Source organism: Aplosporella prunicola, assembly GCF_010093885.1.
Source record: "Aplosporella prunicola CBS 121167 unplaced genomic scaffold K452scaffold_18, whole genome shotgun sequence".
In the NCBI taxonomy this organism is placed as follows: Eukaryota; Fungi; Ascomycota; class Dothideomycetes; order Botryosphaeriales; family Aplosporellaceae; genus Aplosporella; species Aplosporella prunicola.
Genome location: NW_022983546.1, coordinates 444,623 through 464,565, shown reverse-complemented (window position 1 = coordinate 464,565; position 19,943 = coordinate 444,623). Strand labels below are relative to the sequence as shown.

The 19,943-nt window shown below is 57.0% G+C and overlaps 6 protein-coding genes across 6 annotated transcripts; 4 read left to right on the top strand and 2 right to left on the bottom strand.

The window, feature by feature from the left end:
• Positions 1 to 1,011: 1,011 nt before the first annotated feature.
• K452DRAFT_231538 (uncharacterized protein) lies at positions 1,012 to 2,923 on the top strand (the record flags this gene model as incomplete). The annotated part of the gene is made up of 4 exons (XM_033537170.1): positions 1,012 to 1,059; positions 1,113 to 2,403; positions 2,470 to 2,655; positions 2,769 to 2,923. The coding sequence occupies 4 exons, from the start codon at positions 1,012 to 1,014 to the stop codon at positions 2,921 to 2,923; spliced, it is 1,680 nt and encodes a 559-aa protein (XP_033395666.1).
• A 1,600-nt stretch (positions 2,924 to 4,523) lies between these two features.
• Positions 4,524 to 7,010, bottom strand: K452DRAFT_289332 (uncharacterized protein). Its single transcript, XM_033540806.1, has 6 exons — positions 6,426 to 7,010; positions 6,230 to 6,329; positions 6,158 to 6,170; positions 5,734 to 6,106; positions 4,957 to 5,683; positions 4,524 to 4,904 (listed from the first exon to the last, which is right to left on the bottom strand). Exons 1-6 carry the CDS (start codon positions 6,667 to 6,669, stop codon positions 4,667 to 4,669), a joined length of 1,695 nt encoding a protein of 564 aa, XP_033395665.1. The 5' UTR covers positions 6,670 to 7,010; the 3' UTR covers positions 4,524 to 4,666.
• Positions 7,011 to 10,523: 3,513 nt separating this feature from the next.
• K452DRAFT_320042 (uncharacterized protein) lies at positions 10,524 to 11,600 on the top strand (the record flags this gene model as incomplete). The annotated part of the gene is made up of 3 exons (XM_033544283.1): positions 10,524 to 10,537; positions 10,594 to 11,098; positions 11,168 to 11,600. 3 exons carry the CDS (start codon positions 10,524 to 10,526, stop codon positions 11,339 to 11,341), a joined length of 693 nt encoding a protein of 230 aa, XP_033395664.1. The 3' UTR covers positions 11,342 to 11,600.
• Positions 11,601 to 12,232: 632 nt separating this feature from the next.
• K452DRAFT_289329 (uncharacterized protein) lies at positions 12,233 to 13,281 on the bottom strand. The gene has a single exon (XM_033540805.1). The coding sequence runs from the start codon at positions 13,269 to 13,271 to the stop codon at positions 12,345 to 12,347; it is 927 nt and encodes a 308-aa protein (XP_033395663.1). The 5' UTR covers positions 13,272 to 13,281; the 3' UTR covers positions 12,233 to 12,344.
• Positions 13,282 to 14,054: 773 nt separating this feature from the next.
• Positions 14,055 to 15,892, top strand: K452DRAFT_289327 (uncharacterized protein). Its single transcript, XM_033540804.1, has one exon. It carries the CDS (start codon positions 14,086 to 14,088, stop codon positions 15,691 to 15,693), a length of 1,608 nt encoding a protein of 535 aa, XP_033395662.1. The 5' UTR covers positions 14,055 to 14,085; the 3' UTR covers positions 15,694 to 15,892.
• Positions 15,893 to 18,013: 2,121 nt separating this feature from the next.
• On the top strand, positions 18,014 to 19,943 carry K452DRAFT_320039 (uncharacterized protein). Its single transcript, XM_033544282.1, has 2 exons — positions 18,014 to 19,227; positions 19,283 to 19,943. The coding sequence occupies exons 1-2, from the start codon at positions 18,364 to 18,366 to the stop codon at positions 19,517 to 19,519; spliced, it is 1,101 nt and encodes a 366-aa protein (XP_033395661.1). The 5' UTR covers positions 18,014 to 18,363; the 3' UTR covers positions 19,520 to 19,943.

The window sequence follows — 19,943 nt, the reverse complement described above, 5'->3', positions numbered from 1 at the left end:
TATTATTTTCTATTAGTGTAATACCTGACTTCTGCGCATGCATGTTACTCGACAACAGTAGAGCGCCACTGTCGATTGGAGCAGTTGCCCTTCTGACGTACAGCAACGGCAGTTCAGGTGGTCCGACTACATGTAGATATGATCGTACAATGTGGATTTATATGGGACCAGTTTGGTTGCAACGGTTAAGCAATGTTAATAGCATGCCATATAGTCCGGACAGCTTCGTGAATCAGCAGTGCTTGGAATCATACACAGTAAGGCTGTCTATATATAGAGCAAAACCACGGATACACGAAGCATATTCCGCGGCCGAAACAACCGTCTACACAAACAAGCTCGACGCTAACGCGTCAGCAAGATGGATGACACATGTCCTATCCGCACGGATGGCGCGGACCGCGCCGATACAGCGTCCAAGAGATGGCACTATCCCTGGGATGATCCTGAGAGAAGCTAAGAATTGGCCGAGAGTTTAATGAAGCTTCCTACTGATGGGCGCCACTGCGCATAGCGGCAATTGTAGTGTTTGCAGTTTCGGCGGCGTCTGGACTTGTATCTAGCAAATCCCGTTGAGCCATAGTAAGGCTAAAGCTTGATTTGATAAGCTTGTCTGGCAGGAGAAAGCAACTTTTGGCGACGAGGCGCTTTGATATACGAGTTGGCCAACACTTGGATCTTCTTGTGGCGTTGGGAGGGCGTGCAACAATAAGTTGACATGGAGTGGAAGCGCAAGGCTGAAGGAAGTGGCAGATGCGCTTAGCCGCGGATAAAGAAGCTTCCAAACAGTGGAGATCCAAAAGGCACAGCAAAGCAGAGCGACCCGGAGAGGCGCCGTCGGGCTTTTGCTCGGGGCAATGATGACGTCCGTTCACCACCAACAGCGAAGCTGCCAAACCTCCAACGTTCGCCAGCGCAACACACCCTGCCCCCACACCGCCCGGCCTCTCGATCAGCGACTGCTCTCACCGGGACGTCTGCCTTAACCCCAGAACACCCCAGATAGCCGCAATGGCATCATCGGCTTCCGGAAAGCCCAAGCGCGGCCCAACTGTCTTGGTACTCCTTCTCCCCGGTCGACACGACTGTCTGAGCTAAAGACTCCCCCGCAGGTGACCGATGCTCGTGAAGTTGGCCGCACCCCCATCCGTCCAGCTGTCGCCCAACGCATGGGTACCAAGCTCATCAGCGTCGACAATGTCCTGCAGTATGCCTCCGAGATACCGTCGGGCCAACGCCGTGGCCCTCCCATGCGTCCTATGCCCAACCGCACCCAGTCAGGCAGACATCCATTAGATCCCAAGCTTAGCGGACGCGTGACGCCACAGTACATCCCAGCCCGCTCGAGTAAGGTCAGCGAGAAGCTGGTGCTGCTGCCTGAAGCAGACGCCGAGGTGGACGCCGAGGGGCTCGAGGGGTTCGGCGTAGATGACGAGGAGGCTGGTCCGCCAGATGACGAAGAGCTGGAGAGGCGGCGGATCGAGCGGGGTGTGCGGGAGAAGTCGTATGCGGAGCGGCTGCCCAAGGCGCGGCGGACGGAGAAGCTGGCGCGCGTGACGGCGTATTGCACGGCCCAGTCGTACAAGATGAGAGCGACGACAGCATTCGTCAAGGACCAGCATGGAGCGCGTACAAAGTTGTATGATGATTGCCTGTATACGGTATACCACTTGCCGCTCCTAGGTGGTAGCGACGGGTACAGGGTGCGGAGTAGCCCGGTGCTGAAAAGCCCGGGCGGAAAGAGCGTGCTGGACGAGGAAATTGAGCGGAACGAGCGACGGGAATACCATGAGGGATACTTTGGTGACGTCGAGAGCTACGGCGTGCGCGCGCACGATGAGAGCGGGAGCCCGGCGCAAAGTCCACGTGGAGAGCAGAGCAACATGCCACCAGAGTCACCAGAGCGCTCGACGCACTCGCGGCGCTCGATATCACCGCCACGCATTGCGCCCAATGCTCTCAGTTTCGGTGAGATGTTTGTTTTCTCGTATGGCGTGGTCGTGTTCTGGAACTTCACGGAGCGGCAAGAGAAGGACATATTGGCGGACCTGACCTTTAGCCAATCCATCACAAACGTATCCCTGGTGACTCGGCCGCAGCGCGAGGAGGACTTTGAGACGGAAGAGTTCCATTTTGAGTACAACCCGAACATACCGCGACCGCGTGTCTACAACGACATGATCACGCTGCGCAGCGGCGACCACATGATCAAGCTGGCCATGAGCCATGCCATCTCCCAGAGTACCAAGCTCAGCTTTTTTGAGGAACGCATGGCCCACATCATGCTTGAGGCGCAATACGTGCCGCGGCGACTGGCCTTAACCGGCAAGCTAGGAATGGAGCGCTCTGAAGTCGTCAGGCTCCTGGGTCGCCTTTTCAGCACCCGCGTCGACGTGAATCTCTGTAAGCCAAACAGCCCTTTCGGCTCCCAACTGCTTGTCTTCTCCCATTGACTGACCTCCCTTTCAGCATCAAACATGCTCGACGTACCCAATTTCTTCTGGGACTCGGAGCCGACGCTGCACCCGCTGTATGCCGCCATCCGTGAATATCTTGAGATTAAGCCGCGAATCCAGGTGCTCAACGAGCGCTGCCGCGTCTTCCTCGACCTCGCCGAGATCCTGAGCGACTCCATCGCCGACAAGAAAATGACACGTACGTCCTTCCACCGCACCCTTATTCCTCCCATCTCCACCCTCCGTCCTTGTTCTCCTTTTGTTTACAATTGCTACATAACGAAACCACGCTAACGCTCCCCACCACCACAGGCATCACCTGGATTGTCATCATCCTGATCATCCTCTCCATCCTCGTCACCTGCACCGAAGTCTTCATCCGCTTCGGCCTCCTCGCCTCCGGGAAGAACAAGGCGCAGGTGGGCGTGGGCGTGGGTGCGCCGCTCCCGTCGCCGCACGAGCTGTAACACGCACTACAAAGGGCGTCTGGTCCGGCGTTCGGGGTTTGCCGCTTTCCTACATAGTTAAATAGCAGGGCATGGGTCTGGCGTATCATCTGGCTGGGTGTTACAGAAGGAGGAGCCTAGGGCGCGGCTGGGACAACGTGATGGAGTGAGTGAGAGGCGAGGGGCGGTTAGTTGTGCGTGCATCCGTCTCGTCTCTTTGGCTAGCTAGCTGGTCAGCTGGACGGGTGGTTGATATTTGCTTCTTTCCTGTGCTTACTCCACCCTTTTGCTTTCTCGTTCTTTCCTGCGTAGGGAAGTCCTTGTAAAGATGAGTCGAGGGTGCAGCTCGCTGGATAAGCCGCCTAAGTGGACAGTCGTGCGTACATAGATAGAGAAGAGGATGAAAGCACGGGAAGTGAGCAAGTAAGCAAACAAACGTGCCAGTTACGAGGCGGGCAGGTGGGGCAACGAGTAACGCATGGGTGATGCGTCGTTGGTTTTGCGGCTGTGCGTGGAGCGTGGGGTGTAAGGTGTTGATGCAGTACATATACAGTACAGGCATAGACAAGGCAGGCCAAAGCCTTGAACAATACAGTGGAGGCCCTTGCAGTGAGCGTGCCGTACGTCTGGGGATTTGAATGGCTTGAGACAGACTGCGTTGAATGGTAGACGTTGATTTGATCTACAACACCAAGAAGATTGTTGTTAGCGCTGAGGGGGGGTTGTGTAGAGTAAGTCTGGGCGCGGCAGCTGATTGCTGTAGTGCTATAGCCCGTGAAGACAGCTCTTGATGCGGACGAGAAGACTGATCAGTCAGTCCAGGTCGATATTGGTAATACAAATCAAGATGGCGTGGTGCCGAACATGGAAAAGCAATATGCAGTATACCGTACACACGCACATCCGCAGCACCCATTCTTTTTGCTCGACCTTTGCGTCTCACACCTACTACTTCCCGTTCGAGCTTCGTTTCTGGCCTGTCGGTTTCAGATGTGTGACGGGCGGGAACAAGGATCATCTCTGAGCATCAACTCTATGGCCAACGTACCCGCTCGGACTGAATTATACCCGACGACCTAGACTAGTTGGCCAAGGCGTGCGTGCATACCTTGGACCACCAACCATCACCGCCATCACCACATCCACGGTCCCAGAGCACGACACGGCACGTCGTCCCCACAAACAAACCGTCCGGTTCCTCCCACCTCCTGCCCACCCAAACAAGCACCTCGCAACCGGGCCCGCCAACCCACCCATTGCAGCTTCCGCTGGGCGAGCAAAAGATGTCCAGAGGAAACTGTTGCCCAGATAGGCAGCGCGACGCTATCTCTCGTCGTTTCTGTGCTACGCCGCTTTTAGCAGCGGTGGAGATAACGTAGAGCCGGGGGAGAGCGAGCAGGGTAGGTAGCAAGCTCCTGTGCGGGGACGCAATTTGGGGGGTGGAGAGAGGTGGTAGAGGAGAAGAGCGAGTACCTGCGCGGATGCTGGTGAGTGGTTGTAGGGCTTATTACCTAGCGTGCTTCCCTTGCTCGCTGTAGTGATGATGGAATCGATAGATGGGGAGGCAATTGAGTGTACTTGAAAGACAACAAAAAAGTCAATCCTACAGTGCATGCATGCGTTCGTGCGTATGGGTCGTAAATTCATATCATTCACTTCTATCCTGGTATCCTTTCTATTTTTTTGATGTTCGTCAAGACATGGCCATCTCGTTTGTCACTCTTTCTCAAAACAAAGCACAACCACACCTTCACACATAATCATCTACAGGCTCTGCTTGCCGCGAGTCTCAATGGGCAACAAGACCATCGCCACGAAAGCAGCCAGGAACAGGCCACCAGCGGCGTAGATAGGCCCGCTGGGGCTGGCCTTGCCCGCGTTGACGGCCACAATCGGGGCGCACAGGCCAGTGAGACGGTTCAGGAACGACGAGATTCCGGTGCCGGTACCGCGGTTGGGCGCAGGGAAGACTTCGGGAGTGTAGGCGAAGAGAACACCGTACCTATGCGTGTTAGCTTGTATTCTTATGCGTTGCTGCTGTAGCGAGAACTTACATGATGTTCTGGAAGAAGGCCTCGAGTGATGAGAAGGTGAGCTGATAGTTGGAGTCGGTGCTGAGCGTGAAGAGGAACAGGAAAATGCCACTCAGGAGAGTGCTGATGGCCATAGTGCCCTTGCGGCCGATGTACTTGATGTCGACGGTCCACATAGCCAGAATACTGCCCGGCACTCCCACCACCGAGGTGATGACATAGTTGCGGTAGGCGGTATAAGTCGAGGTAGTCTGGTCGCCGCCTACGTTGGACAGGTACTGCGGCAGGAAAGCGTTGAACAGAGGGTAGCCCATGCCAATGGTCGCCCAAATGAACCATACCAACACCGTCGTGGTGGCCAGCCGCCATCCCTGGAACAGCGGGCCGATGCGCGATGTACCGAATTTGCTCAGGTTGCGCTGCACGATTTCAACCGTGCTAAGCGCCTGCTTGACCTCCGTCTCCGGCTCGCCGCCGATCGCGTTCAGAATTTCTTCCGTTAACCATGTCTTAGCCTTGTTGTGGTATGCGATGCCGTGCACAACGGCCACGGCCTCGGATTGCCGGCCCCGCGACAACAGGAACTTAGGCGACTCGAACAGGTGGAAGAGGAAGAAGCGCGCAATGAACATGAAGAATGTCAGTGCTCCAATGGTCAGGACGAAGTAGCGCCAGCCCCAGTTCTCGTCACGCGTGCAGCTGGTAGCATCGTCCGCGCAGGAATAGTTGGGAATGAATCCCCATGCGACTACGGCAAATTAGTCATCACGTCGAGCAATGTTCGGAGGAGTTGCGTACTCAGAGAGGAGATCAGCTGCCCAATAGGCCACCACACACTCAGCAGCGTCAAGAGATTGCCGCTTGCGAAGGGGAGGAACTCCAGGAACAGAGCACCGTCGACGGGCAAGTTGCCTCCGACACCCAGTCCAACGCAGGCGAACAGTGCGCAAGTGCCGACCCAGTTCGGACCGCCACCCGCGGCCAAGCCGAAGACGCCAGCGATGAACAGCGTGCAGTTGAAGGCTAGACGGCGACCGATGACATCGGACGCCAATCCCCAGAAGCTTGCACCGATACAGAGACCAGTGAAGAGGGAAAGTGTCGTGTATCGAATCGCATTACTGTCGACACCAAACTCGGGCGAAAGCTTGGTCAAAGTCAGGGCAACACCCTTGGGTTCTGTCAGCACGTTTTCAAATCACCGGCGTCTCTGATCACGTACCTGAAGCCACAAGCTATTGGTAAAGTAGTCATAAGCTGTCACGCTCAACCTTTCGGGGAAAAAACGACTCACTTGTCGGCCAGCCAGCCAAAACCACACAAAACAAACAACTCCCACTGATACCGGCCCATGCCAATATCTTGGATAGCCCTGTTGATGACCTTTGATTTCCCTATACGCTGTCAGATCTGAGCTTGTAGAAAGCACACAACGGATGGGGGAACACTGGATCACTGCTCAGCTAATTCAAGCTTCACGATAGACGTACGATCATATGCAGTATTCTGGTCGCCTGCCGCTAGATCACCGTCAACCTCGGCCCTCAATTTCTCAAGGGTCAGGCCACTGGCCCAGTCGTCGCCACTGTGGTCAGAAGCAGTAGTTTTAGCGGCGGCGTCAGTATCCTTCTCCGTTATCGACGGGTGTTTGTGAGACGTTTGTGCGAGCGGCACTAGCACTCCCGGAAACTGGGAGACATCATGCTTCGTGAAGGGGTTCAGGAAGTAAGGCATCTTGGCGCGTTAAGAAAATTGCGTTAACAATGCTAGTAGATGCTGCGTTGGGCGAAGCTCGATCCGGGGTTTTGTGTGCTGCGTTTGGATTGGCGGATGGTCGATGCTGCTCTGGGCAAGAACTTCGGTTGTCGCTTTTGGCAGGTATATCGATACGTCGTCTGGGTGTTGGTGCTATGGGAGTCGTACAGGCGCTTCAGGAACGGTCGTCGAAGGGGCGGTAGGTGCAGATTTGTGTGATGCGTGCGGACTCGATAGTGTTGAGCATCAGAGCGACACCTTCACGGGCACCGGGTCGGGAGCAAGGCTGAGGTCGAATGGTAGAGTGTTGATTGATCGCTTTCCTGTGCAAGTCCAGTAACGAGGAGAGAAGGGCGCCTTTAAAAGTAGCCAGGCAAGGCGGGCTGAGGAATGCCTATGTCAGTAGGCTGACCCGCTACCCCGACAAGCGGGGCGGACCTAACGCTGTATGCATTTTTCGCCGGCTCGCGAATCCGCGATACGACGTTGGGACGTGATAACCGTGTAACGTGGTGGAGATCTGCAGCGGCGGCAAGGCTCGCTTTAGCTGAACCATGACGATGGCCAAGTCGGCAGCCGACCTCCCAGGAACGTTCGTCTAACTGGCAACGACTTCGAACGGGTGCCGTGTACTACCTAGTTTTGATATAGAAAATTTAGAAGATTGACGGGCTTTCCACGGTACCAAAGTCGTGAGAGAGCAAACAGCGTTCCCATGTCTTGCGGTCAAGCCTCTCGATCATCTCGATCAAAAGAATCTTCAAATTTTGACCCTTGTCCGCGGCGAGTCCGAAATCCTGTAGCCCAATAAAAAACAGGGTCTTGCATACTCGCTTTGGTCACGTTTCAACTGGTCATAGCCCAGTGTCCCTTGGAACGGCGCGTCCTCACGTCCTATACTGCACGTGATTGAGCCTTAATGCCGACCTACCTTGAACATCTTTCCAGACTTCCGTACCTCCTTCCTTGATACCTTCTCCGCTTGACCGAATTACCGACATCTTTTCCAGCTCAGTCCTGCCTGCCTCGATATTGGCACACGAACACTTACCGATCTCAAGTACACGCAGCAGCCTTTCGGCCTGGGTAGCCGAGCACGCGTATGTGATTGGTGCGTCATCAGCCATGACGCGCCAAGGGCCAAGGGCCGGGGCCGTTTTTGACGTCCTGCGGAGCGCCACTTTTAAAGCACAAATGCCGTGCTTGTCCTCATTGCCTCAAAAGAGTTGTACCTACGAGTTGTTTGCATAACCATGGGTCGAAGGATCGCGGGACCCGCGGTCCATGCGCATCTGCCATACGGAATCGTAGCCGGTCTTTTAACCTAAAGCCACGTGCTGTGATGCGGCGAGAAGCACGCGTGTTAGCGTGATACCAGATGGTCTGAAAGAGATCTAGCCGCAGCGAATGAAAACACCTGGACAAGAGGAATTGACAAGAATGTGATCAATAGCTCTCTGCTGACAGCAAAAAGTTCGTTGTTGCTTACGTCCAAAAGCAGTAGGATTTTCAGGCCCCCGCAGAATGCGACTCTGACTGTGCTTTCCGCTGCAATCACAACGCACTCCACAGTGGCACAAACCCGTCAGCTGATGCTCTTGAGAGGCTGGGCGGTGAGATTGAGACCAACCCAAAGGTGCGCTGTGCACCTTTTGTGTTTCTCGGCAAACTTGCATCCGCAAGGGAGAGGCGACAACAACAACCGTTTAATAAGCAGAGTGGAAATGGCTCTGGATCCTCAATTGATTGAGGACGACGGCTGAAAAACTTTTTCCCTGCTCCACCATACGATGTCGTCGCGATGTCGTACGAGAGCTTGCGAGACGGACGCCTGAGAATCAGAGAGTAACGTAATGGAGTTGAGTCGCTGTCCATCAGAAAGTTTGCGCCGTCTGTCAGAGGCTTTGTTTGCCGTTATCATGAAGAGACTTTGCTCGCTCCTCTGTCCACTTCCCATTTCAGTCTTTCTTTCAATTTTGCTTCTGATGGTTGGACTGACTTACGCTGGTATGAGCTGACGTATCAGAGAGATTTGGCTGTGGGGCACGAGAGTCACATCAGACATGAATGAGCGACTGAGAGTGTATGGTTGACCGGAGGAGATCGAGTCGCTGTGCTTGTCTGCATTGGCCTCTGGCATTGAACGGAGATCTCTTTCGTTCCAATGTTGTTCGTCGAGGTTTCGGGGGGGGCACACGGGGAAGGAGCGATGACGTGCTACGTCACAGACTAAGGTAGGTACCCGCGAGTCCGAGCACCAGCGGCGACCTACCTAGGTACCTCGCGCATACCAGCAATGGACAGTATCGCGAGGTCTGGATGGCGGCAGAGACGAGTGTGCCAAATTATCCGAGGACGGGCATCTCAAGGGCCATGAAGCCGCCACTGCAGCCAGGCAACACCAAAACAGAAAGAAGCAAAGTTTCTTCTTCAAGCACCCAGACAAGCCGAGTCACTCAACGAAAAAAGAGGAACGGGTTCGCGTCAGCCTGAAGCAGTGAAATACAGGCGACACAGTGAGAGGCGACATGTGCAAGCACAGCGGCCACCCCTCGGGTTTCAAAAACACGCTAATCAGAAAGCCCCCGTAGGGACGTTACAGCGATTAGACTGTAAAGAACAGATACTACACTTGATCTAAGCCAAAAGGCAAAGAGAGCTGAAGAAGAAAAGAAGAGGAGGTGGTGGGAGGGGAGGGGTATTTATAGACGAGGGAGGAGGCTCGCTTGGCTCATCCGCGGCGGCTTTCACAGGGAGGAGGGAAAGGGCGGGCGAAGGCTGTTGCCTGCTGTAGGTGCTGCTGCCTGCTGCAGGTGCTGCTGCCTGCAAAGGAAGGGAAGGTGCTGGCCGTGAAAGAGGGCAGAGGTGGCAGGAGCAAACGCAGGCAGGAGCAAACGCGGGAAGGAGCAAACACCGGGCCCGCAGTGGCAAACACCGGAGAAGCAAGAGCTCGGATTACAACGAAAACAACAACAATAACAATCAGCAATGCACGCACTTTCACCGACACCATCCACGGCGCCTCCGAGACGAGAAGGGAAGCTCCTCGAAATCGACGATATGGTCAAGGAACTTCCTGTTGCGACCAAGACAAAAGTTCAACGCAAACGCGCTTTTAGATGTCCGCCCCGGGGCGCGAGACGACGCCAACTCCGCTTGCAAAGCCAAGGTTCGCGTTTAGAGCCGACAGGAGATCGCGCTCAAACCCTACCATATCCAGCTGGGTTTCGTTCACGCAGAGGACGGCCGCCATCATTTCAGTGCACATCTGCTGAAGGAGAAATGGCGGAAAACTGGAGAAGATGGGCTACTGCATGAGCTGTGATGGGTTTGAGTATACGTGTAATTTGTAGTCGGACCCTGCCAGCAAGGGTATAACCACAAGGGTGTCTAGTATGTAACTAAGACTGACATCTATGGATGATCGCTGGTGTCCTTGGCGAAAGAGGGAAGGAAAGGTAGTAACGCGTGCTCCAAACTGTTTGAAGCATTGAGTTCTGTAGTTGAAGAACGGTAGGAGAGTAGGTATAATGTAGGTATTTCTTTCCTTACTACGGAACCAATTAGGTCACTCTATCCAACTGGCTCCTCTCATGGATGTGTTGTCTGATCGTTATAGGGCTTAGGTAACGTCCCTTTCGCTTTCTTCGTTTTCATGTTAAACTGTCTAACACAGGTTTCCAAGGTGAATGCCCGTTTGAAGGTGCATGTTTGTGCGGCCCGGACGACGAACAGACAATCACGTCCACCTCATCTTAAATGCCGCCTACGCCTTACATCTCCACTCTTCCACCAACCACAAAGTTCTCGCGACCAGTGGTTGAACCGTGAACATGCCCGGCAGAATGTAAGTGTCAGACGCATGACGGCACACATTGGTTCTACCTAAACTGACAAGCCGAGGGACCAATACCGGTACTGCCGCCCTTGCGGCAGGTCCTACAACAACATAGAAGCGCATTACCGAAACTCTCGTCGGCACGCCTACTGCGGGCGATGCGAGCGGCACTTCACGTCCTGGGAGGGGCTGGATGCGCACTGGGCGAACTCATCAGCGCACAACTTCTGCAGCAAGTGCGACTTCGACGGGGAGGACGAGGACGAGCTCAAGACACACTGCTACGAGACGGGCTGCGCAGTGCCCTGCGAGGGCTGTGCCTTTCTGGCGCCGTCCAAGCGCGCGCTCCACAAGCACCTGGCGGCCGTCTTCGGCTGCCACAAATGCCACAAGCACTGCGACAACCACAACAACCTCCGGCAGCACATGCTGACGCACGCGCCGGCCCGGGTCGAGTGCTGGGGCTGCGACGCCCTCTTCGTCTGCCTCTCCCGCATGGTCGTCCATCTGGAGCAGGGCTTCTGTCCGTCGGGCTGCTCGCGGCGCGGCCTCCATAGCCTCGTCCCTTGTGTCTGAAACCTGCTGGACTACACTACCCCCGCTTATCGCGGCGACCTCACTAACTGCGTCAATATCGAGGAGTTGTACGGCCTGGATGCTCGTCCCTTCTGCTGCCCTACCTGCGACTCGGAGTTTCGTCTGCTGAGCGCTCTCTTGCACCACATCGAGATCAACTCGGCATGCAACGAGGACATTAGGGAAATCGACTTCGTTGACCTCCAGGAGCTGTTCGAGGATGAGTATCTTCTCTGAATGGAGGGGCTACAGGGCGCATTTGGAGGAAGTGTTGTTCGCGAACGAATGACCATCAAGGGTCCTGGAAATAGTTGCTGCATGCTCTTAGGAACTTCCATAGTGGAACCTCGCTAGCTAGCAAATTCGACACGCCCTCGCAGTTTCTGCAGAAGGAAGAACGAAACCGTACATACATATTCCACCCGTTTGAAATCTTCAGCGCCAGGTCTCAACCGTCCATAGTTATTGCAAGGCTTGGTCGAGTTTGTTATATACCGCACACGCGCCACGGATTAGACTCGGGTGCATGGCAGACAGACCAGACCTACTCTAGCGACAAGCCTTGTAGTTCTTTGCACTTGACATACATTCCCCCAACCTGTGCCACGCTGCCACTCCATCACCAGTCTGCCTTCCCTTTCCTAGCAGGCACATGACTTTTCGACGTGCAGCCGGGCAGGGGAGGGTGCGCTGAGCTACCCTGCAGTGGGGTGGGGGTGTGCTGCGCCGCTGCGGGGAGTGTCATCGTCGTCATCGAGACAGAGGCCGAGATTTCGTGATTTCGTCGTGCGTAAGGTTGTGTCGTTGCAAGAGAGAGCTGTAGTCGTAGCACCAGCAGCGCCGCTTTGTGGTGTGAAGCTACCGCGAGCATTGCGCTCGGATGCATTTGCCGAGGCAGGCGCAGAGGGCTGCGAGCATGGCGATGAGGTGACTTTATGGTATGGTAGGTACGTATGGATGAGGGAGATTGGGTGGGTCCCGTCTTGTGGATGAGGATGGTGAGGTTGTGGGAGAGCTGGTTTGTGAGGCTTGCCTTGGTTGTGGTGGGTAGGGGACAGGAAGGAGGGTTCGTCGTTGCGGCTTCTGTATGTAGGCACGTCGTCAGATGCAGCCTAGTAGTTGAAACCACGGCTCCGCGGCCAGACAAGAAGAGACAGCGTTCCTACCTATAGCAATAATCGACGGGTATAAAGAAAAGGTATACAAAAATTTCATGTTCCTCATCCAAATCCAACAGCACTCAGTGCCCGTTCTTCCCCTCAATCATGCGCTCGTCTCCCGAGCCACCGCGCTCCAACACGCGCCTGTAGCCCTCGAGCTGGATCCTCCGCTGCGTATCACGCTGCTGCTCCAGGCGCTCCACGCCGCGCATAATGTTATCAATATGCAGCGTGATGGGCAGGTCCGGGGCCACCTCGCCCGCCGTCTCAGGCGCAGCGACACGCTCGCGCAAGTCCTCGAGCCCCGCGGCAATGGCCTCGAGCTTGAGGACCGTCGCGCTGACGTGCGCCCACGCCGTCTGGCGATACGTATGCACGTCCTTGAGCAGGCGCAGCTGGGCCTCGAGCTTGGCGGCCTGCGCGCGATTGCCGCCCAGCTTCGTCCACAGCTGCGCGAACAGCTCCTCGCGCCGCCCCTGCGTGCTCAGCCCATCGCGCATCGCGATGCCGTGGATAGCGTCGAGCCGCTCGTCGAGATTCTCCAGAATCCCCAGCAGCGCCTGCGCTTCGCTGATCAGCTGCGCGATCTCTTCCTCGACCGCGCGCGTGTGCCGTAGGTACTGGTCTACGAGTGCCTCGCGCGGCGTCTGCCGCGCTGCCAGCGGCCACGGCGCATTGTCCATGATGCGCGCCAGCGCGCCGCGGTTCTCTTCCCGCTCCGTCACCCCCTCGATGACTTGCAGCGTCCAGCGGTTTGTGCTGAGGATGTGGTCGACGGCGCGTCCAATGCGGCTGTTGAAGCGCGTCAAGTCGCCCGACGCCTTGCGCGCCGTGTCGATGAAGCCCGAGAACTCGAACTCAAGCTCGTTCTTCGATGGCAGTGTCGAGAACCGCACTACTTGGCGCAGATCCCGCACCACGGTCTCTGTCCGCCTCATGTCGGCGGGCAGGCCGGCGCCTTCGGACGACGATGCCAGCACGTCTTCAAATGCTGACTGCACGGTCATCAGCTCGTCGAATTCGACGGGCCCTGCCGCCGGAGCTGCAGGGCGAGGTTCGCAGAAGGGCAGGTTGAAGCGGGATGCGCCGGGGATGTAGCATAATGGTGTCAGGGTGGTGGATATGGTTGTTTTGAAATAGTTGGTAGCGAGGGCTAGTACGGCAGAGAAGAGCAGGACTGCGAGTCCGAAGGAGATGAGCGGCTTTAGGATGTTGAGCGCTCCGCCCAAGGTAGACATCAAGAAGCCAAAGACTGGATAAAACACGTTCGCCGGGAAAGACTGGTCTGATGGTTTTCTCGGAGGCGAGACGCGCTGCATTGGCCTACTCTTCCTCTTCCTCGCGGACTCCATGTTACGCGACCCCGAGTGCAGGAAGGAGCCATCGTTGTAGTCTTCGGAGGTCGAGGGCGAGGGCATGACGAATTCGGGGGCTAAGGATGAGGAGGGAGAGGTGACTCGGCGGGCGGTGGGGGTGGCGGGAACAGCAGGCGCTGAGGTGGTGGAGTGGCTGCGGGGTGGTGCGTATCGCTCCGTCGTCCTTTCCTTGGAGTAGCTGTGTTCAGACGCGGATGAATGTCCCAAGTCGCTTTCTTCGCCGTAGCTCAAGTCCCCCCAGGATTCGCCCAGACCGTCGATGCGCGTCATTAGACGTCAGGCGTCAGGGCACAAAACAAGATCAGATTCAAAGACAATCAGGCGAGGAGGATGCGACGGCGACTGTGATGGCATTTGTGACGCGGTGTTGGTCGACGTCGTTCCTCGCGTCAACTTGTCACACGTCACGCGTCTCTGACCTCCCGTCCACAATCTCCTAGCGAAGATGCTACTACGGCTGCGACTGGCCCTACGCCGCCCTGCCTTCGCCTTCTGGGGAGCCCGTAGCTGCTCCTCCTGCTCTGCCCCACGACCCTTTCCCACAACCCTCGACTCGACTGCCGCTGCCGCCGCCCCGCCCAAACCCCCCGCCGACCACCGCGAGCTCGCGCAGCAACAGAACCTCTTCACCACCTCGCTCTACAGCCCCGGCTCGCCCCTACTGCTGCCCAATGGCTCTGCCATCTTCAACAAGCTGGCCAACTTCCTGCGCGCGCAGTACCCGCTCTTCGGCTTCCGCGAGGTCATCACCCCCACCATCTACAAAAAGTCGCTGTGGGAGAAGTCGGGCCATTGGGAAAACTATGCCAGCGACATGTTCTCGGTGCAGGGGCGCGACAAGTCCAAGGCCGAAGTCGAGTCCATGACGCCCGAAGAGTTCGGCCTCAAGCCCATGAACTGCCCGGGCCACTGCCTGCTGTTCGCGAGCGAGAAGCGCAGCTACCGCGACCTGCCCGTCCGGTACGCCGACTTCAGCGCGCTGCACCGCAACGAGGGCTCTGGCGCGCTGTCGGGGCTGACGCGCGTGCGCCGCTTCCACCAGGACGACGGGCACATATTCTGCCGGCCGTCGCAGATCCAGGCCGAGATTCGCCGCACGCTCGACTTCGTGGCCATGGTGTACGGGACGTTTGGGCTGGGGCCGTACAAGCTGATGCTGTCGACGCGGCCGGAGGAGCACTACATCGGGACGGCCGAGGAGTGGGCGCGGGCCGAAGGGCAGCTGAAGGCGGCGCTGGACCAGAGCGGGCGCGAGTGGGCCATCAACGAGGGCGATGGCGCCTTCTACGGGCCCAAGATCGACATCATCCTCAAGGACAGCGACGGCAAGGAGCACCAGACGGCGACGATCCAGCTGGACTTCCAGCTGCCGCAGCGCTTCGAGCTGGGCTACACGGCGCCGGCGCCGGAGCTGGAGCAACGTGGTGAAGAGACGACGGACCCGGCGCTGCTGGCTCACTCCGGGCTCGTCACGCCCGTCATCATCCACCGCGCCATCCTCGGCTCACTAGAGCGCTTCCTCGCCCTCCTCATCGAGCACTACGACGGGCACTACCCCTTCTGGCTCGCGCCGCGGCAAGCCATCATCCTCTCCCTCTCCGACAACCCCACCCTAACGCAGCACTGCCACCGCCTGGCCGCGTATCTGAGCGGCGCGCAACCGACGCGCGACCCGGAGACGGGTACGCTGCGGCCGGCCCCGATGGGCCGCCCCGCCGTCCAGGTCGACCTGGACCTCTCGCCGCGCCACCTCAACAAGAAGATCCGCGAGGCGAAGCAGAAGGGCTACAACCACATTCTGGTCGTCGGCGACAAGGAGATGAACGCCGCTGCGGCGGACGGTGGCGCCGACGCGTGGGGCACGGCCAATCTGACGTTTTGGAGCCAGCCGAACATGGATGCTTCGAGGCGCGTGTTGGAGGTGGCGCGGGGCACGCTTGCGCAGAGCACTGAGGCGGCGGGCGATAAGACCGCGTCGTCATCGTCGTCAGTCAAGGCGAATGTGCGCGATCTCAAGCGCTATTTTGAGGGCTTGTTGGATGCGTATTTGTAGGCACGAGCGGGTTTGGGGGGTTTTTGCTTGCTTTGTGCTGCACTGCGACGCGTTGCGTTGCATTACATTGCTTTGTACTATAGTGATGGGGAAGGGGGGAAGAAGTAGAATAAGAGGGCCATCAAAAGGGAAAGGTATCGAGGGCAATGGGTGTGTAAAAAGGGCTAAGAGAGGAAAAAGGGAAACATCTACTGCGCGCTTGAAGTGCGCTACACATCGTGTCATGCGCTTCTATTTCCGTGCTTCACTCACTCGTTCTTGTGGCTGGTGGGCTCAGTGACTGGTCGATTGCTAGGCTGGCTGCCTAGTCGGTGGGAGGAGAGGCGAGGTGATTGTGTTGGCATGAAGTGACGGAGTTAGTGAGATGGCCGTTTGTATGTCTGCTTTGCTGTTTGTGCCGTGACAGCAAAGTCACAAAGGCTTCTTCAACGCTTGGTTACGCACAGTGAAGCACACTGCCTCGTTCCATGCTGAGCGTGCTCTTCCTGTTTTATTTTTAAGTTTGTTTCAAGACAAGTGAGCTTTTATCCGCGGTCTTCTACCGTCATTTGTCTCTGTCGAGGAAAAAGAAAGCCTGAAAGGCAGTGAGACATGAAGCGATGTTTGAGTGATTTGAACATGCAACCCAACGTACTCCGGCATATTCGTCAACAAGGGTAATTCCAGCAAGCGAGTACTTGATAGGCGCGGGCAGGAGTGCCGAAAAAAGGCGCCCTGAGGCCATCCATATATGCATATCCAGACAACAGCAGTCAAACACGCATAAATGCCTCGCTGATTGCAACCGCAACACACGGGTACCGGCAGCAGCGCGGAGCACGGACAACACCAGCATGACATGACGAGAGCAAAGCACCGCGCAGCGAACACCGCAATGACGAGCACCAACGTCAACCGCCCTCGCCGTGCAAACAAGCCAGCCAATAAGCCGGCCCACGCCTCGCGGCTTCAGGAGGCAGCGCATCCGCCTTGCCGCCGTCAGCCTTGTGCCGAGAAGGAGCGTTTTTGCGGCAGCGCCGTCGTACTTTAGTACTCGTACTGCTACTCTACTCGTACGAGCAAGGCACGGTAGGACAGGAGACACCGTCGACGGGACCTCCCGTCTGTGCTACGCGCGCACGGCATCGGCTTTTGTCACGGCTGTGCTTGCGCGCGCGCTTGTGCGGCCGTGAGACAAGCGCCAGCCTCCACGGCAGTTGCTTCTTGTGCCCGGCGGAGGCGGCGTCCTGCTCCGGCGGGGGTGTCGGAGGCGGGCTTGGAGGCCGTCGGCCCACGGGTGTGGTGATCCTTTTGCGCTTGCGGAGACGGGCTTTGTGCCTGGTGCTTCAAGGGATGAAGCGGGAGGGGGTTTGTGCTGTCTTTGGACAACTGTTGGTCTCGTGTGGGCATGGCTACGAGTTTGGTTTCGTGGTTCTGTAGTTAACAAAATGTGCCCTTTCAAAGAGTATCTTGGACTTGGAAATACGGCAGTGATGCTATTTTGGACCTTGTCAGCTTACGTCTGCTTTGTAGTGCGCTGTTTCTTCACTCTGTACAACGGCAAAGGGAATTTGCCGGTGTCGGGGAGGCGGAGTGAAGGTCCGGGTCGTGAGGATCATGGTGATGTACTCGTACGGTTTTCTGTCTCTTTGCGAGGGGAAGTGAGCAGGCAGGGTTCTGATAGGGCCATATTCGACGGCTTTCTACTCCGACTACGTTCGATGTTGGATGCAGTCTGCTCGTTTAGGGCGGATCGAGAGTCGGGAAAGCGGGTCTGGACACTGAGCATCTCGCGGAGACGGGGGAAAGTGCCGGTGCGGGAGGAAGGAGGGAGGCACAATGGCAATGAGGATTCTCAGTCGCCGGCACTGAAAGCCGTAGACGTTCAATGTTATTGTTCAGAATGTCCGTGTCAGAACAGCGGCAGGGACATGGCAGTGAAAGAGGATGTTGATGCTGGCTGTGATAGGTCCGGGAGCCAGTCCCTATGGATTGCCGCTTGTGGAAAACCTGCAAGTGGCCACAATGGACGTGATAGGCGGAGCTGGCACCCGTAGACGTTTGAAGTTTGTCGTGCACGTATGCGCTTCCCGACGGTCCTTTACGGCGATGAGCACCGTCTCCGCCAAGACGTACGAAGTTGTTGCTCCGACTTGCTCTTCTTGGCCGCCTGCGTTTCTCTGCTGCCATTGAATCGACGCCAAGGCCCCTGTTGTCGCTTGTGCACTAGCGCACTAGTGAGTAGCTAACGCGCGACGTCAACTCCATCTCCTCCATCCTCCGGTACTCTACCTCTGCGTACCTGTACTCTATACTTTTGCGCCCGCAGTATACCCTCCACGACGTCTCTGGCATACGTCTGGCTTTTGCGTCGGCTCGCATTGCGCCTCCTTCGACGACACCCCCGGCAGCCCGCCCCGACCGTCTCTCGTTCCGTGCTCCCGACCTCATTTCGCCCGTTACGACCGCTCCAGCCCGCACCCCGTCGACCCTCGTCCTACTTCGACTCTTACCCTAATCTACACTATACGCTGCTCTGCCCTGAGCGTGACCTGCCATTGTCACCGCCAACCCCGCTTAGCGACACCGCGTCGTCGCCTTTGACCCACTGCCCGGGCGCGTCGACCGACGCCAGCCTCCTCCAACAACTCCGAAACATCAAAACCTCTGTCACCTGTCACGTCGCTCAACATGTCGAGTCCGCTGCCGCCGCCGGAGGGCCATCGCGACCGCCTCCCCACCCTCTATGAGGTCCTCAGCCGTCGCACCTCGGCCCCTGTGGACCTCTTCTTCTTTTACATCTACATGCGCGACCAGCAACGGTCGGTGGACTACCTGGATTTCTGGCTAGATGTCTCGCAGCACATGGCTCTATGCCGTCACTATGTTCGCGAACTCCGTCGGACCAACCTGGTAGCCACTCCGGAACTGGAAAAGGCCGGAAGTAAGCGTTCGTCTGCGGTGCTGGAGAACATTCCGGACTTCGCAGGCCCGTCGACGGAGAAGGACAAGACGCCGGAACAGCGTCTGTCGGCCTTCTTGCGATCGGAGGACGTCACGAGGCACCACTCCCCGCAGAACAGCGTCGACACCGCCAACTCGACGCCGGGAGAGATGCCGCGCCCGAGTTTCATGAACTCCGACAACAGCTCGCCGATGCACGACACGTCGCCCGCGCAGGCGTCTGTCTCTCCTGGCCACACCGTTACGCGCACGGACATCCGCGCCTCGGCTGAGAAGATCCTGTACACCTATCTTCTTCCGGGCTCAGAGCGCGAGATCATTCTGCCGCAGGGCATTTTGAATGATATAACTAACAACATCGAGGTCGAGAAGCGCGATGACCCCGAGGTTTTCGACACGGCCAAGGACTACGTCTTCCAGGCCATGGAGCGCGATGCGTTCCCCGGATTCCTGCGCGCCAAGGCCTTTGGCAACCTCGTTCCCCCGAGCATGATGGTGCGCCTGATCATTGGCCTGCTGAGCCTTTTCGGTGGTTTCTGGGCCGCCTTCTGTCTAATCTTCCTGAACTACTCCCGGTCGACCAGGTGTTGGGTAAGACTTGGTTCTTTATGTTCACTCCAAAGTACGATAGACTGACACGACTTAGTTAATTCTCCCCTTCACCATTGGTGTCTACGCGCTTGCGACCCACCAGTACATGCTGGACCCGTTCCTTGTGTTCGCTAGCAAGAGTGAGACGACCTTCGGAAACTTCGGTAGGATCCGCGAGCCCTTCGTCAAGAAGCTGCTCATGAAGCGCGCCATCATGGTCCTGCTGAACACGATCCTCGCCGACGCCGCACTGTGCTGTCTCTTCATCTTCGTTCCCGGCAAGCGTCTGTGAGCGCGTCTCCTCTCGGTGCTGGGTAGGCCTGACATTGCCTCTCACCCGGCACCCTTTTCGTTTCTTTTAACCCTCTGGGCTCTTGGTCGACACCCCAGCTGCATCACTACGAACTGGATTCACGGGCCTTTCTTCTCGTTACCGGAGTGGCTTCGCTTCTTTGCGCCGGGTACCTTATTGGTCTTTCAGCACCTCCCTTAGCGTTCACGAGGGAGTACCCGCGGCGCTAGCCTTGCGCACCCGGCACCCGGCCCACGATGCTTCTCGACCTTTACACACATTTCCTCTTTCCCGGCCCACGGAGGCGGCAGGCCGTCTCGCTCGTCTACCTCCCCGCAACCCAACCCGACCGCCTCGCGAGATTACCGGCGTTTTGTACTATATACCCTTTTTAGTTTTTTTTTTTTTTTTTTTTTTTTTTTTT

Bases quoted from the DNA above. Each gene is read 5' to 3' on its own strand.
- K452DRAFT_289332 (XM_033540806.1), bottom strand. From the start codon at position 6,669: ATGCCTTACTTCCTGAACCCCTTCACGAAGCATGATGTCTCCCAGTTT. The intron at 5,684-5,733 runs GTACGCAACTCC...AATTTGCCGTAG, and splicing joins GCAGCTGATCTCCTCTCTGA to TCGCATGGGGATTCATTCCC. The intron at 4,905-4,956 runs GTAAGTTCTCGC...TAACACGCATAG, and splicing joins GCCTTCTTCCAGAACATCAT to GTACGGTGTTCTCTTCGCCT.
- K452DRAFT_289329 (XM_033540805.1), bottom strand. From the start codon at position 13,271: ATGACCGTGCAGTCAGCATTTGAAGACGTGCTGGCATCGTCGTCCGAA.
- K452DRAFT_289327 (XM_033540804.1), top strand. From the start codon at position 14,086: ATGCTACTACGGCTGCGACTGGCCCTACGCCGCCCTGCCTTCGCCTTC.
- K452DRAFT_320039 (XM_033544282.1), top strand. From the start codon at position 18,364: ATGTCGAGTCCGCTGCCGCCGCCGGAGGGCCATCGCGACCGCCTCCCC. The intron at 19,228-19,282 runs GTAAGACTTGGT...GACACGACTTAG, and splicing joins CCCGGTCGACCAGGTGTTGG to TTAATTCTCCCCTTCACCAT.